This window comes from Amphiura filiformis, chromosome 18 (assembly GCF_039555335.1).
Source record: "Amphiura filiformis chromosome 18, Afil_fr2py, whole genome shotgun sequence".
In the NCBI taxonomy this organism is placed as follows: Eukaryota; Metazoa; Echinodermata; class Ophiuroidea; order Amphilepidida; family Amphiuridae; genus Amphiura; species Amphiura filiformis.
The window spans coordinates 32,205,074-32,223,584 of NC_092645.1; the positions used below are offsets into that span (position 1 = coordinate 32,205,074).

The 18,511-nt window shown below is 35.5% G+C and overlaps 1 protein-coding gene and 1 long non-coding RNA gene across 2 annotated transcripts; both read right to left on the reverse strand.

Annotated features, from left to right (window-relative positions):
- Positions 1-4,504: 4,504 nt before the first annotated feature.
- LOC140139439 (G-protein coupled receptor GRL101-like) lies at positions 4,505-6,393 on the reverse strand. Its single transcript, XM_072161195.1, has one exon. It carries the CDS (start codon positions 6,323-6,325, stop codon positions 5,288-5,290), a length of 1,038 nt encoding a protein of 345 aa, XP_072017296.1. The 5' UTR covers positions 6,326-6,393; the 3' UTR covers positions 4,505-5,287.
- An 8,500-nt stretch (positions 6,394-14,893) lies between these two features.
- LOC140139567 (uncharacterized) lies at positions 14,894-17,402 on the reverse strand. The gene is made up of 3 exons (XR_011857170.1): positions 17,302-17,402; positions 15,896-15,967; positions 14,894-14,953 (listed from the first exon to the last, which is right to left on the reverse strand). It is a non-coding gene; the product is annotated as an uncharacterized lncRNA (long non-coding RNA).
- Between the last annotated feature and the right edge of the window lie 1,109 nt (positions 17,403-18,511).

Consider the following 18,511-nt stretch of genomic DNA (forward strand, 5'->3'; position numbering starts at 1 on the left):
TTGAGCCATTTCAGTACCCTGAATCGTGATTTCATGTCTACAACAAATGGAAAAAGATATTACGAAAAAGATAATACCCTAACTTGTAATCGTGAAAAATATCAAAGGGCTACTTCTTGCAGAAGCTGAGATATGAGGGAGGCAGAACTTTTTGAATGACCCTCGTATTATCAGTCAGTAATACCAAATTGATTAACTTGTTTTAAACAATATTTATTGACACCATCACTGTACTAGTATTACCTCTAGGAAGTTGGGAAAGGTGACCATTATTATTAGACCAAAATTTGTGACTTTCAGACGATGGGGTCCATTGTTGCATAAAAATTAGCTAGATAAGTTTTGAGTAACTTTCATGAAAATTCTCAAAATCGTGTGAATATGGTCCATCACCTGTCACTCGGTGGTATTAATCCATTTGATATTACTCAGTGCAGTGGTTAGTGCGATAATAACTCGTATATAACTCGTACATAAAGGTTGTCTCAAAATTATTAGTACCAATACTCTTAGTTCCCAAATATATACCTCACTCGACCATTAAGAAAATTAACAGGATTAGAACTACAATATCTGTCCTTTAACTTGCAAGAAACAAAATTTATGTTCTATATAAGCTTTAGGAAATGCACATTGTACATTAAAGCCATATTATAACATTTCTGTAAAAATAGATTTGTATTTATTTTCCATAAAATTTTAGCTTTTACTGTCAGATATGTGCCCTTTCAATTTTGAGCCGAACAAGTGAGGTAAAGCATAGAAAATTGGAATTTACTACTAACCAACGCCCATGCATGTTACTCCCGCGGTTGTAATACGATACGATCCTCGGGGTGTCTGTGTATGTGTATCCCGCACGCCGTGTACGTACTGTGCATACGTGTTCGACTATTATTTCAATCGTAATAATAAAACGCCGGTTATTATTCAAAATCTCGGATTTTGACAAAACTACAGCACCTAAAGTCTTGATTTTTGCAGAGTATCTTTATTAACTAAAGTACATTACAATCGTGTAAAAACCATAATTTAAAAATAAAAAATTTGAGGGCGTTCTCCTCAGCAAATGTTATAATATGGCTTTAAACTGTAACTTATGCTAATTATTAAACTGTCTGTAAAATATTATGCCATGTTGAGATATTAATCAATTTCAAACAAATAATATTATTATCTGTAAATGATATTATTTTGTTTGTGCAAACGTGTGGTGCAATATTATATTGAATGCAATATGATATAGGAACTTGGCAGGAAGGTAAATAAAGATAATATTCTGGGTAGGTAATTTAATTTATTTTTGCCCTCAAATTAAGGAAAATTATTTACCCTGTCTCCCTACTAATATGATCATATTAATCATTCTACAAACGGTCTTAAAATAAACATATGAATTATCTATTGTTGTTAAGTTTATGCCACATATAAAACGTTTTGAAGATACATTTGAAACAATGAAATACATAAATGAATACATTGTTAAATCTTTAATCATCGCGGGTGTGTCGGAGGGGGCAAACTACGAAATAGCAATAAGCCATCAAGGTTGGCCCGCAGGACTACAAAAACAATAAATTTAAAATTAAACTATAAATTAGCCCCCAATACAGGGCAGAGCTGAAGAAAGAGGGAAATTGAGGGGTAATTATAAAAAAAGAAAAGAAATAGGTGACAGGCTGTGTCTAAGTCACCCATTTCATTCACCTTCCTTGCATGCCCTGCGGGGCTCTTCTATTTTGGAACTCCGTCAATTGCAAGTCTTTACTATGGAAGTCGGCGGCCTCAACCCTGCCGAGCTTGTGGCTTTTATAAAAAAAAACCATTTTGGGCTAAAACTAAAACATAAATGTTTTTAGCCCAATTTTTTTTTTTCTTTTAAGGGAAGAAGTGCACAAAAAATCATTTAAAAAAAATTAAACCAGCTAGGAACTTCATACTTGGTGTAAATAACACTTCAGACCAAAAAAACAGAAAAATGCAAAAACAAATCTCATTTGCATATTTAATTGGCGACCATCTTGGATTTTAGGTTCCGTGTTTCAAAATAGTAACGGAACGCAACCGTCAATGAAAGTTAAAAAGCAGCAAAATAAAATTATGGAAGTAGATTTCTTATAAAATGCTTCATTTCTTGACCTGATAACGCCAAAATAATGCAATTTTTGACCTAAAAATGTGACAGTGCCTCAAAAAAAAGAAAAACATAAATCAAAAATCTACTTCCACATTTTTTTTACAAATAACAAAACACACATTCTGTGAAAATTTCATTCAAATCCATCGTAAAATGCCCTCAAGTTACTCTTTTGAAATGAAGGTAGTATATAAGAGTAAATGTGTTGAAAAGTTAACAAAGTGTCGTTTTTGAAATTACAAATATAATATGTGAAGTGTGGAAAACTTGAAAAAGTTCCAATTTTGAAAAAGCGAATTTTAATGTGTGAAAGCTATATAATACTAATAGTCAAGGTGCTTAAAGGTTGAAAAAATGTCGTTTTTGAAATTACGAATTTAATATTAAGATATTATAAGTGTGTGGAAACGTGGAAAAGGTGCCGATTTTGATAAAGTGAATTTTAATGTGTGAAAGCAGTACATAATAGTAAATGTGTTGAAAAGATGTCATTTTTAAAATTACGAATGTAATATGTGAGGTATATTGTGGAAAACATGAAAAAGTGCCGATTTTGAAAAGGCTAAATCTAATATATTAATAAAGCATATAATAGTAAATGTGTTAAAAAGGTGAAAAAGTGTAATTTTTGAAATTACTAATGTAATTGGTGAGGTAGTATAAGAGTGTGGAAAACATAAAAAAGTGCAAATTTTGAAAAAGCTAATTCTAATGTATGAATATAATAGTTGAAAAGTTTTAAAAAAAGTGTCGTTTTTGAAATTTTGTAATTGGCGAAGTAGTATATTCAGATTGTTGAAAACATCAAAAGGTCGATTTTGAAAGAGCTAATTATACTTGGTTAATAGTATTAGTTGGAGAAACACTTTAAAGTCGTCAAACTATTGGTTTATAAAAACTCATTTCACGACATTTCGTTTTTATTTCAGCTACTGATATCCATGACAAATCCTTTTCAAGTTAAGGCAAAATTTCATGCCTGATTGCGTTTTGCTAGACTTCTTCATTTCAACTGAATAATTATATGAATACAAAACCCACCCAAGTCCATACTTGAGTTAAGCATGGGGAATTGTTGCTATACATAGGCCTGTCATATGTATGAAAGAACAACTTAAAATCATCCTCTGTGTCTATTGAGCATGTGAAAAATAGCATGTATGAAAGAACCAGGATTTGAGTCTTGTAACACATTGATTGAAATCCAGTATGTATAAAAGTCCACTTTTAACACATTCATTGCTGGAGAGTGACTTTTGAAAAAAAAAGAAGGGTTTAATCAGGGAACGTGTGTGGTTTATATTACATGGCAGTATGCTTATCAACATTATACATACCTGTGTGCTTTATTTTGTATTATCTTACTAGTAGTAATCTAACATTGTTGTCTTTGTATGTGATTCAAAAAAACACCCAAGTCCGGCATTTAAAATGAACCCCCACGAAGTCCCTGATATGCTAATCGTCATTCCTAATACAGTTTAACCCACTCATTTGCACGCAAAACTTACCATATTGACCAGGTAAATCTAACTGAAGGAATTAAAATGATACACGGGTTTTTTTTCTCAAAATCACTTCCCATGGACTTGGGTGGGTTTTGAATTCATGTATTCAACTTCTTATGCCCATAATTATCCTCTTCCAATGTTTCAAATAATTCCCCTCACACATCACAAGATATGTTTTTTCCCCAAAATAAGAAACCGATTTTTGTTCTGTCCTATATCATGACATGTATCACATACAGGTCTGAGATCTATGTTTGATATAAGAATTAGAAAACAAACATTACACAATGAACGTCAAGTTAAGCTTATATTAAAATAAATTAGTGAATTTAAGACAGAAACTATTATCATTAAATATTTTGTTCGTGCAATATAAAGTGTCGTGCAATATGATATAGTTAACTTCACGCAAATATTAAGTAATATTACCCTAAAACGAAAAACAGTATATACCGTATTATATTTAATACGAATAATTGAAAGAGTATATTTAAATACTTTTTAATGAATGTATTCCATTCTACATAGAAGTATAATTATATGCGTATAAAGTGGATATAAAACTCTTATAGGCTTATGAATGTCAAGAAAGTTTAGAAAGGTATCCGAAACGGACCTCCTTCATACAAAGGCAGAGGATGATTTAAGGAAGCCCCATCATGCACTGCAGAAGTGTTATCACTAGAGTTTCAACTGCCACTTTACTTTTCAAATCCCATTGCATTCTGTGCAAAAGATGTTGTTTTAGAATTGTGTGTGTGTCATTATTACTTCGTCGATTTCAGAACTAAAGTGATGTGTGTTTAAAGGATAATGCACACCTTCTGTACATAAAATGTGAAATCGACCAGCATGTTCACAGGGTTTTTAATTCAAATATAACTGTACAAATTCAAATTTAACCATGCACTTATATGCAGCATAGCAGAGCAGTGGTGTCATGTTACTCACACTGCTCATCTGCTGCACAGTTAACCAGTGGTGTTGGGAAGTGCTTAAATCATCCTCTGATACAAAGGGTTCTATTTCAGCATCCTTGCAGGAAGTAAACAAAACACAAAAAGAAATTCCTTACTTATATAACCCGTTATAAATCTAAACATGCTTATGTTGTTGAAGATTTGATTGACACAGTCACGTGCAGCATCTTGTTAGTTCTAATTTGATTCTACATATGATCGATTGATCTTCTTTGCCATGTTACTAAGGTAACAAACTACCTGAGATATGGCAAACTATTCTTTTATTAAATGTTTCTGCAAGCGGAGTAGTATGAAACCATTTTTATCACAATCAAAGCATTTTTCAATTTGTGCCTCCTGTGGAATCCAAATTTTGACATTTTACCTTCTCCCCCGTAACTCAAGAAATGAACATCGGATATAGGTCAAACTATGCTATTCTGAATCCTTATGACGAAAGGAATACATTGGTATGGTTCTTAACAGCATTTGACCAAATTTGAAATTTCACCCCTGCATAAGCGGCCATTTTGGGTTTATGCAAATTAGGCATTGTTCCACTACTTGGACTTTTGGGGACTTTTGATATGTTCTTAAATATACTTTCCTGAAATTGGTGGTGATTAAATGGTTTCTGTTGCAATTACTGGTGGGTGGTTTTTTAATTTGACTATAGCCTATATGTTGGATTCTGATTTTTCTGTGTTTGATGGGTTGGTACTAAATGTTTTCAGGGACAATGATCGTGCTTGTTTGTTCTGTCGCATATCGGCAATCCGCGACGCGATTGTGTACAAATACGGATTAAGAGATGAATTTATAGGGAGAATAAATACCACAGACCACGTATACATCTCTAGAGGAATTACGGCGGCCCCTGTCTGAGAGAGGATGCCCATAATAATAACCGGCATCCAACATATGAAATCCGTACCAACTATCGCCCCCATTTTGATTGCAATTCTGATATCATCCCGTTGCGAATTATTTTGCTGAACTTCTTTTCTGGACATCTTCACTGCGATAAACATAACAACATAGCACACAAATATTCCCAGGAAGCAGACTAAATTGATGCCTAAGAAAATTGCGATGGAATAATACCAAGCGGGCTTAAATTTGTCTGGAACAGGAAGATCAAATGATCTCCCAGAATCAGGACCGCCAACATCGCTTGATTGGATGCTATAACTTGAAGGTCGGGTAATCAACGGAAGGCCGATACAGACATCCGACAAATCGTACAAATCAGACTGGGGTCCCGCTTGCAAAGTAGGGACTAAACCTAATACGAAGGCTATTGCCCATATGATTACTGCCGCTACTTTGGTGGACACGCTACGAAACTTGAATTTACCAAAGGGAAATAAAATGCAAATAAATCTATCAATTGATATCAATGTTATGAAGAAAACAGAAGCTTCACTCGAGAGTAGGGATAAAAAACTCGCAAATTTACATAATTTGGACGAACGCCATTGATCTGAGTACACGAAATATTCATCGCCATAATACAAATCAACAGACGCCAAAATTAGCATGTATATTCCCATTTGGCAATCTGAAACTGCCAAATTGCCAATTAAGAAAGACTGTTTAGCTTGAGTGGCTGTCGTTTTCTTTTCTCTAACTCTCACTGCGACAACGTACACGTTACCAACAAGGGCACTGATTCCAAACACCCACATGGAGATACGAAGGATGGTGTTCTGCATGAGACTTCCGCACTTGAAAAGTGGAGGTTGCTGTTTCAGGATGACACATTCTTCTAAGCTTTCAAAGTGACAGCACAAGAAACGATCATCAACGTACCTGTTAAATATAAAAATGACCAATTCGATTTACTTTCCGGGCAGTATAGTTTAACTATGAGAGTTTATAGAAATATGTACCTGTTGGCGTATCTACGTATCACTACACAACTTCTGTGCATTCAGCCATTGTAGAGGTGATAGGCAGCAAAGCTGAGTGGTTGTTGAGTGCTTTTAGATGCTTTTAAGCAGTATGCAGACTCCGAGTATTAGACGTACAATATTGTATGTAACATATCTACGTTATTTAAGTTAGTCCTATTCTTTTTCCATTATGTTTAAGTTCTAACGAATGTTTGATGACGTAAAATCGATAATATGTTATCTGGTAGAAATATATTATCGATTTTACGTCATCAAACATTCATCAGAACTTAAACATTACTGGAAATAGAATGGCAATATATTAAGGTCATGTTTTTTATAATGGGCACCTATAAAGGGTGGCTCTGTTGCATTCTTACTCATCAAGACATGTTTACATGCATGTAGTTTATTTATTTGATATTTATTATGAGCTTGTCTAGTACTATTTTGTTCCTTAGACATTGGCCTTTCAATTTCTGAAACAAAAATTTATGATTTTCATTTGTACTAATTACTGTAACTCGTTAAGTCTAATTAGTCAGGGGTGGCTCATGTGGTGGAGGATCATGTGGTGGAGGATCACAATGCTGTACAATGGTGATCCTCCACCACATGATCTTCAATAAACATTATTGATGGATTTCTACTTGTTTCTGTACTTGATCTCAGCCAAGTGATATCATGTTTAGTATTCATTGCCTCAGTATTTGTTAATTAGACAATTAAAATTTACTAATTATTTGTAGCTACACTAATAAAGTTCATTGACCTATGCATTTGAATAGGGATTTAATGTAGGGAACATTCAAAAGGGTGCTACGGGCAAACAAAACATGATAAAAGACTCAAATTTCTTAAGCAGACCTTGGTTGTGATCCTCTTTACTTAAGTAAAATAAAAACTAGTAAAACATAGAAGATAGGCGACAAATCTGAAAGAGCGCCCTCACGCTCAATTTTGATCCAAAAAGTCAATTTTTACGAAAACGCTTTGTCAGATTCACTTTTAACTTTCAAAACTGGATTGCTGAGCTTATTTTACATCTAGTTACATACCTCAATCATAAAAATGTGCATCTCCAGTGCCAAATAAGGGGTGTTTTGAAGAAATTTATATAAATATAGATAGATTTTTGACAACCCTGCATCTACATAATTGAAGTACTTGAACGTCATAAGTTCCATATGACTGGGTGGGCAATTAATTTAGCTATATTAAACATTTGTCAAATTTTTACATTATCAATGTACGTCGGGGGGTGACACCCCTAACTGAATTAATATTTTCATCCTAATTTTTGCTTGTTACACCCTGTATATTTTATGGGTCACCCTGTATAATGACTCTTATTGTATCGTTTCTGAAATCATCTGAGTATATGCTCTCAGAATATATATACTTTAATTGGGTTCTAATGTCAACTTTTAAAGTTATAGTACCAATCCTGTAAAAGCATGTGATTCGCTTGAAAAATACACATGCAACGCATTTGGTGCCCAACATAAAAAACATGACCTTAAATAACGTAGATATGTTACTTACATACAATATTGTACGTCTAATAAAAAGTCTGCATACTGCTTAAAAGCATCTCAAAGCACTCATCAACCACGCAGCTTTGCTGCCTATCACCTCTACAATGGCTGAATGCACAGACGTTGTGTAGTGATACGTAGATACGCCAAAAAGTACACATTTCTATTTTAATGATTATCGGTACAGGTAAACCCCATATTTAGCTTACAGGTACAACTTTAGAAAAACTTAATTTGCACTTTGATTTATCATTATATATATCACATTTTGATGAAATATATTCAACAGTCAAGTAATTAATAAGCAAAGCAAATAACTAGTGCAGTTTGATGACATTTCATAACATAATTATGCGCTGCTATTTTGAGAATGTTCATGGCATTTTGCACAAACATTTTTTAAGCAGTTATTATAAACATTCTTTGGTTGAAACTAATTTCATGTTCAATTTCCAATCAACACCAGAATTGAGTTCCCCACAGCTTCTATCGAACTGTAAATTATCTGTAATTTCAGAGTTTTCGGGGTCTTATAGCGTTTTTTCTTAATATATTTTAACTAATGAATACAATGTAAGGGACATGTATTCATAAAATATTCAGCCATTTGTTATGGCTATAATAAATTGAAAGGAATATTTTATGAATCTAGCAACCTCTTTTTATGGCATGTTTCAGTAGAATGAGTAGATATCCACAACAAAAATCCTATTCCCAAAATGTCAGTTGATTCCAATTTTGCGTTTGTGAGTTATACATGATTATGTGTATTACAGTGCGCCATAAGCCACTGTGTTGTAATTTCAGTGTTTTTTCTTTTTTTACATATAAACATTATGTAGGAAGAGGTTTCCGTTGGTAAAAAGATGTTTAATGTTTCATCTACACAAAATGATTAGGAGAGACTGTGATGAATACAAAATCCGTACAGAGTGTCTGTTTAAAGCAAATCTGATTAATTCTGTGTCTTTAGAGGGTGTATTTTTATGAAGTGGTTGAGGGTGTCAAATCCAATGGCGGCCAATATAAATATAAAAATTCCAACACATTCCGATCGAGTAACTTCCTTCTCTCTATGCTTCTCTAATCATAAGAAACACAAGGATGAAGTGGCTGTTAAATTAGAGGATAAAATAAGCAAAAGGACAGTGACCTTTTGCACAATATTTTTTTAAATGATTCAAACAAACAGTTCTCGAATTTGTTTATCTTGATAGTTTTGCATCGCTTTGGGCCTAATTTAATGCTATATAGTGATTTTTTATATCACATAGGGTCGCATAGAGGTTGATCTTTGACCGACAGGTTTTTTATCATATTTACATAATTATACCAAACTGTGCTTTTTCTTTTTTTGTGTTAGGAACAATAGTTTGAGACCATTTTCCTTGAATCAGCTCACTTTAGTACATTATCGGGATACAGACTTTATTTATTAGTTTCTTTAGCGATATTGGCAAAATAATTATTTTCCGTTTAAAAAACCCAAAAAACTTACAGCTTTTTCAAATTGTGCAGACCGCGAAATCCTCCCTTTTCAACATCTACTGGTGTATCCATTCCGCTCCGTCGTATCAAAACTCTAAAAAACAAGTTGAGAAAATATACTTTCAGCCATGTTGGTATTTGTCAGCTTCGTATGATTTACGATAACCCGCGAAACTTCAAAGCAGTTGGAAATTCTCAGCATTACGATTTGAAATTACTTGGTACTCTAGGTTGGTCAACATGAGTAGGGTTACATCTTTTCATAGAGAAGTCCTTTTATTTTCAGAGAGCTGATCTTTCAGAACTCTATCGATTGTCATTTTCAGAACGCTCTGAAGATGGCACTTGATGGAGTTCCGAAAGCTAAGCCCGCTGAAAGGACTTCTCTGGGAAAGATGGGTGTGTTGGTGTGGTGCTGGACGGTGGTGAGGGTACCTATGGGTGTGTGTGGAGGGGATGGGGGTGTGGGGGTGTGTTGGGGTGCGAGCCTGCGCGTGCCGTGTAAGCATCAGAGGGGGATACGGATATAGCTTTTACAAAGTATGAAATAACACCCGGCAAACTGAACTAGTCAAAGTGCTACGCAATGTCTTTAAGACCTGTTCAAATATTTGCAAATTGACAAGTTTGATATAAGTTTCGTACATATAAAATGTACAGGGTTCTTTATCTAAATATGCCAATAAATGAGTTCGTTCTTTTTAATATTATAACTATATTATAACGACAGCGATCGGAGCACTTGAAAATGTACATGATGCAGTCATGTCTACAGTAGAATTCATCTCGACCTTTGCAGGACTTAAACCCCATTAAAAGCTATTAGACCAAGATAATACTCATTGAAACAGCTCAACTGATTAAATCGGATCTTCTCTGGTTGTGCACATGTGTCTGTTTTCAATGTGCGATATCGCAATAAAGCTGGTATTATAGCTTCAGTTGGGTAACCGATTATAAAGGAAACGGAAGGAAACAATGGTATGTGCACCTTTGTTCACGAAATGAGACAATGCCCTGCTTTTTGTTAACCAGCATTCTTGAAAATGAGCAACATAATGATTGTTGACTTAACACGGTTTGGAAATAATTTCTTCATATTTTTGGTGTTATCTGTCGTTTACATATCCTTCCTAAAACACAAAAGTGCGACCTCTCCAAACACCTAAATTAGCTAAACATTTAGGACATGTTACAAAACTATATTTTCTAGAATTTCATAGAATAGTTTAAATGTAGCTTGTACCGTTTTTTTGTGGCATCCTTCAGAACGGAGCGGTCCGTTACCAATATAGCTCAATATTTTCGGTCAAATCTCCATTCAATTAACACGGGGAGTTGGCTAGCTATGAGCTAGCTATGCTTTGCCCTCACTCATATTCTACGAAAGTGCGACCCCTTCTGAACATCTAACCTAGCTGTAATTTTAGGTCATGTTAGAGAAATATATTTGCTAGAAGTTTGGAGAATAGTTAAAATATTGGCCGGTTATTTTTCACACAGTGATGTTAACTAGGCGAATGCAATATACTTCTTCATACACTATTTGTAAAGGTCGCGCGTCAATGGTGAGAGCACTGTGTATTGTGTATAGGAAAACGGACAGTAACTGCAGTATGACACACTTACAAAATCTCAAGCTTTGTAGTTTCAAGAAAGGTGTCGGTTTGGATCGTAGATATTGGCACATCCGATAAGTATCTGAAATCAATGTTTGCTACATGTTAGTTTTACTTTCTATAGTTTGATGAAATAAATTTTTGAGTTAGATAATGAGAAAATTAATATCAATATCCAGATAAAGGGTGCAATTTACATTCTTCAAAAATCCAATCCAATCCAAATACGTTGTCAACTTGTAAATGAATTATTGTGTTCTTTGATAATAAAAAAAAAGAAGCAATGATGTTAAAGTTTCGTTTCTGATCTCGAGCTAAAGGCAATAACTCCACTGTCTTGTGCGGGTATCCGGACTAATTCACTGTGCTCAGTAAATTATCCTTATCGTAATAGTTTAATTGTTTTCATTATTTTTGATAGAAATAAGAAACATCAGAATATCCGTATTGTCCTGCCTCCTTGTAATGTGATGGGGATTATCCATGTTATGGACAGGCCAATACTAACACGGCATTTCAAAGAGAGTATAAAGATAACTACGGCACACAATTGATTACGATATATTTCCCATTATATTTCCCACTTCCCATTATGTGGCTCAAACTGTGGTAAAGTTTTACATTTCAAATGTCCCGACAGTGAACTATGATATACAAAATCATGACTTACAATACTTTCAACTGAGGTAAACCTCGAAAGGCGTGACTTGTTAGCATTGAAATGTTGTTGCGAGAAAGGTCTCTGTAAAAAATACGGACAAAACAACATAAGATCAAGGTTTTCATCACTTTACTCCTAAAGTTGATACTGGTTCAGGACCTGTTGAAGGTATACTTGTATAACATAGTTAGTGTACTAAAAGTATACAATGTATGTGTTTTACTGTATGTTTAAGGGGTGGGGTATGAACGTTTGGACAGTATTTATTGTGGGACATTAGAGCACATCAGACATATCGAATTGCATTCTGAATACGGAGAATGTCCTTCTGATAAATAAATGATTTTTTTAAATTCGCAATGTAATACACATTTTATGGCAAATGATTAAAAATTGATATTTTTTTATATGTAACAGTACTCGAAGTAAACTTTATAAATCTGATGATTTATACTTAAAGTGTATGTAGGTGGAATGAAAAGCCGACGATCAATTGAAAATGTTGACCTTTCGTATTGAAGATATGGATTTTTTTCCCAAGACACCAAAAAAATTTAGGTCTTTTGGGGGAAAAATTCATATCTTCAATATGAAAGGTCAAAATTGTCAATTGATCGTCGGCTTTTCCTCCCAGCTACATACACTTTAAGAATATGTCATTAGATTTACAAAATTTACTTCGAGGACTGTTATATATCAAAAATGTGAAAAATATCAAATTTTAATAATTTGTCATAAAATTTGTATTATATCGTGAATTTAAAGAAATGAAAATTATTTGATATCAGAAAGACATTCTTCGTACTCAGAATGTAATTCGATATGTCTGATGTGTTCTCATGTCCCACAAAAAATACTGTCGAAACGCTCAAAACGCTCATTCCAGATCCCTTAAAGGAAATCTGTACCATAAACTAATCAATGGCTATATAGTTGCAAAATTAAAAACAGGGAAAATATGACACAACATCCAATGGGGGAGTAACACAAAATATATAAACAGAGTTAAAAACCCGACGTTTCGAAAAGACAAAACTTTTCTTTTTCAAGGAGTAAAAATGAGACCTGCTCTCAATATAGTGGAGACCAGCTCTGATCATAAAAAGAAGAAGATAAAAAGCTGCATTGACTAAAACATTGATTAAGCAGCAGAAAATAAAAGAAATCTAAATAACAGTAGAGCCTAGAGTGGGTTAAGAGAGGTGTGAAAACCATAACAGCAGGCAAAGTATGGAGAGCCAAATGGGACAAAAGACTAGGGAAAGGCACAAAAAACATATGGTAGGCCAAGCAGGTCACAAAGGGGGAAAACGACGTGGTAAGGGAAAATTGAAAATAACCAAAATCTAATGAAAAGGAGGACCACTGACCCCACAACCCGGCACACGGAACAACATCGCCCGCCTAGGTGGGACAGCCAAGCGGTACCAACGTCTATGTGCGTTGGCTCCCGCTCCCAGACCATGAAGACGGCATGCCAGGAGTGACGAGGTGGTCCGATTTTGGACAAAAAAGTGAAGTGAAAAAGGTATGCGACAGTGACCTGCATGACCGAGCCATGTGCAAGGAGAGGGAGATTATGAATGACCCTTGATGTTGATGCCTTTCGGTGATGTAGTCTGTAGTGTCTTGATCCATTTGGCTTCCAAAGCCAACCGATGGTAGTAATTCTGGCTGTTAGGTCTGTCGATGGCCATGATGGTGATGTCTTCAGTACTGTGACCTGCTTGGTTGAAGTGTCTAGCAACTGGCTTGTCTCGGTTGTGTTTGGTGTCTCCACAGTGTTCGAGTCGGGTCTTCAGGGCCCTTTTGGTTGCCAGCCAGTTCAAAGTTATTTTGGGTGAGAACGAGCTCCATGAATTTGCTCAAAGTGTTGATCTCAGTGGGAGAATGCTGCTGACTGAGGTAGTGTTGGGATGCTGCGATGAACTCATCAGTGGGTATGTTGGTGTAGAGGGATGTAACATCCATGGTGCACAGGATGGTGTTCTGAGTAGAGGACCATGTTGAGTGTTGATTAGAGAGAGTCTACGCAGGAAGTCATTGTCATCCTCCACATATGATTTCAGAGTTTTGACATGGGGCTTGAGATGTAAATCAACATATAATGATATCTTCTCTGTAGCAGTTCCACAGCCGCTGATGATAGGTTGGTTCCCTGCTGGTCAGTTGGAACAGATTTTTCCTGTTTTTATATATAGTTGCAGTAATAATAAAAACGACAAACAGTAAAAGTCCCACACTTATATACGTCCAAATAAAGGAGAAATTCATGCCATATTGATACCCGATGTATTTTTATTACGCTGTAACGGTACCCCGATTTTGAAACCAGCGAAATCCGTGCCACAAGCCTCGTCCCTCGTGAACTTTGGTGACACGAAGCGAATACTACCAAAGTTCAGATTCAACATTCGTTAAAAAAAAACGCAACAATTCTTACCCATAAAACTACAGAAGAACATAAAAAAATGTATTTCAAGTAATATTTATGATCAGCAATGTCTTTTGAGAACGAAAAGTGTAAAAAGAGCACTAAAAACAAAATTCGCTGTGGGGGTCGCGAATGCCATAAAGCAACACACGCTCGCCGAAGGTAGCCGAGGGTCTGTGTGAAAGGTTACACTACCGCTTGTGGCAGAAAGGATTCGCAAGCAGCTATCATGGCGGCTTCCATGAATCGCAGAAACGAAGGATTAAAAGTGCTTTTTCTTTGTTAGGAATATTCCGAAATTCATATAGACCGTCTGGTATGTTTAATTTAGGGGTATATAACTATATTAGCCATTGATTAGTTTATGGTACAGATTTCCTTTAATGTTTTTTATCTGGCAAATAAAATGAAATGAAATGTACTAATTCACTCGGGTTTAAGTTTACTATCATCATTCATGAATCATTAAAATACAACAGATGAACCAAAATAAGAACAATAAGTCCTTTATTGTTAAAACAGCCAAATTATGATTTCAGTTTGGCATTTACATAAGTTTAAACCTGTTCAAAGGTTCTTTATTATGATCAAAATCTTAGTTTGCTTGATCTGGTCACATATTATCGGGTTACTTACAACCATGTTAAATTGGTAAGGCCTTCAAATGCACCTTGCTCGAGACGATCAATACTGTTCCTTTCTAAAGACCTGTCAACAAGAACAGAACGTACTCTAGTTAAACATGTTAAAATACAGATTAGAGTGTGGGAAAAGGTTAGAAGGCATTGGACCTAGAGCGCCAAAATAGTAATTATTGTTATGAAGAGTCACTAACATGACTAAGTTGAAAATATCACAGATTACAAATCCATTTGAAACCAATTTTAATTTCATATAATTTATTAAGCCTATCCATAAACTTATGAGAAATTTTTTTAAACACAAATCTCCACATACATAAATGACGGTGAGATAAATTCATCCAGGATTTGAACTTAAAACCCATATAAAAATTACAGATGTGGAAATAAGAGTATAAACTGACCAGTAGGTTCCAATTGTAGTCCGACTAATTAATAGCATATATTCTTCTTCTTCTTCCTTATAAGTGCCTCCCTCATATGTATGAGTATTATCGCACTGCGTACAGACAAGCTGTACTTATTTTTTACTCCGGAACCTAGAGTAGATGAGTGTATTTTTGAAGTACAGTCAACAGTACCGGGATGATCCCCTGCTCTTTTCGAACAGCCTGTGACATTCTTTAAAAAAATGCATGTACACGGGACCGACAGCTTAAAGTGCCCTCCGAAGCACTAAGCAAATAGAGTGAAGTGCCTTGCTCAAGGACACAAAGAGCCAGCCGAGCTCAGGCGGACCTGGGATTCGAACCCTATATGATGCCCTTGGGGAAAAGTTAGCCCATTATTTGCAAGACTATCCATGCCTTCAAGGTAAAATAAACCTACTCATGCTACCGGGTCATGTTACTGTCTGCCCGCGGTCTGGATCTTACCCAGGGAAAGATGACATTCCAATATTCCGCTTTAAGGCTGTAACCTTCGGATCACGTGACCGATGATCGACCAACTGAGCTAAATCTAGTTTAATAATAAATTGAACCCGATCTGTTTATTGCTTTATACTCACAGTGTATGTAATGCAAACATTCCTTTGAATAAACCAGGTTCAACAGTACTGATTAGTCCACCGGTAAGTTTCCTGTATACAAAAAGCCGCATCTTTAATGTGGTGAAGATGAAGAATATGTCCTTATGCATTCATTTGATACTGCACTTCGGTACAGTAAACTGGGACTATACTATGGGAACACGTACATTCTTTTAATCAACACGTATTTTCCATTATAACCGCATAAAATCTTACAAAATCTTACAAAGAAAACCCCTGCGCATGCATCCCATTTGATGCAATGACGCAATCACCCTAAGTCATATATACGCACCGGGCCAGCGAAACCTGTGGTATATGAGGTCCGTGATCGTGTTCGTGGCACCCGAGGGGTCCCAGATTCAATTCCCGGAGGTACCAAGTTAAACCTTTGTTCATCTTCTCTCCTTTTCGTTCATTCTCTGCCTTCCGATAGCATAAAACCATGGTCCGTGTTATGCTTCAGTAGGCTTATAATATACTTACTATAGTATACTCTAACCTCACAAAAAGTAACTCGGCCGTTACAAATACCCCTATAGCTTCAGAACTATAAATAGTATTCACAATATTTTAACACAGAACGACGAAAGGAAATTTTTACGCGCATTTTTTATAACCCACCAATATTGTTCATTATTATGTTTTCAGGGTTATTAGGAGTTAAGAAAACCTAATAATAATAATATTGGATGGCTTATTTCGCATGATACCATAACATATCGGGTTCGTCATACAAATATCGAACTCGCCGTTGGCTCGTCCGATATTTTTATGACTCATCCGATATGTTATGGTATCATGCTCAGCCATCCAATATTATATCAATATTAACATCGCAGCAGTATGTTTTAAAAGGGCATTTCGTGATCCACAGCCTCATCCCCCCACTTTTCTCAAAAAAAGTTGAGATTTTTATACCACTGGAAACCTCTGGCTACATGTTTATGTTCCAAAATTTCTTGCATATTAATTCGTTTAGCAAAAATATCGTCAAATTTGAATTTCGTTCTAGTATACCAGAACGAAATTACAACAGTGGTCTATGGAGCAGTGTAATACACATAATCATGCATAACTCGCAAAAGCAAAATTGGAATCAACTGAAATTTTGGGAATAAGCTTTTCTCGTGGATATTTACTGACAAATGTCATAAAAAGAGGATGCTAAGATCACGAAATCCTCCGTTAAAGGGGAAAAAAACCGAATTTAAAAGTAGCAGTAAATTGTATTGATTTGGAATCAGCGCTAGATTATGGCGGTTTTTACATGCCACAATGCTTGCATTTAATAACCATTGATCGCAAATTTAGTTTTAGTACACTTATTTTGAGAGGCATCCAAACATTCTAACGGCGCTTATCAACTTCCACATTATACTCACAACGTATTGGTCGTTCGAGCCATATTTGTTATAGTCTCCATACTCCAGCCTTCACTACAATCTATCTGCAGATTATTTCCTTGATAGGCACAGTTACATTCCTCAGGACATCTCTTAATATCTGCACAAAAAGTTTTGGATGTAGAATGTATCGACATCTCATGAGTATGAGTATATTAAATCCACTCTGGGTTATGCACAATTGGTATAAAGTCTTCACAAAAAGTAACGCAGCCATTATAAATGCACCCAAAGCCAGAACTAAGCTTTAGATCTGTTATGACGCTATTTGCTTTCCATAGCTAATTTAAATATATATCGCTCCGCGGCTCCGTCTCCTCAATTACCCCGGCCTATTATTCGTGGCAGTTGTCAGCCAGCCATAGCCGGGAATGGAGCTAAGAATATTTACTCAGCTATATTATGTTGTGACCACTTGGTTGATGAGTAATTAAAGTTTATTTGTGAAGTTATATTTTGCTCTCCGTTTGTTTCTGTTTGAGTCTTTCCCCGTCTCAGATGGAAGATCTACTAGCCATGTATTTGGTTTAATTTCTAGTAATCAGATAACTGGTTAGTGGATCTTCACATCAATTTCTGAGTCATATTAAATGGTGCAGAATCCAATCTTTTCCGGTACCAAGCAAGCTGTGACTGGCTGTCAGCTGCCCCCTGGTGGGAAAAACCAACCCCCAGGTAAGTTAATTTGGTATTATTATTTATAGCAATATTGGATTGATTCATTGTATATATATTATGTGATATTTTTGATAGATTAAGTGAAATACGCTTCTAGTGATTTCCCGCCAAAGTTGAATTGTGGCGCGAAGAATTTTGTTGCGTGTTTTCTGTTTTCGGCCATTTTGTGAATTATATTGCAGCGTGATATTCTTGTATTGATACAGTGTATATTAATGGTGAAAAGTAAATGTGATTATGGCTCCTCCTATAATAAGCCACTTAGCCCTAGGCAAGGCCTATTTAGACACAGGTGAAGGTGCGGGAGGTCAAGGCGAAGGTGAAGTTTCAATAAACGATGTAATGGCTGTAATACAGAGTATTAAAGGTAAATTCCATGGTATGGACGATAGATTCAAGAGTTTGGAAAAAGATGTTCGAGACGCTGAAAGGGTTGAACGAACTCATCGTAATCAATATCAGTCGCCTCATCAAGCACATAACAATGCAAATGGGTCATTCAACTCAGGCC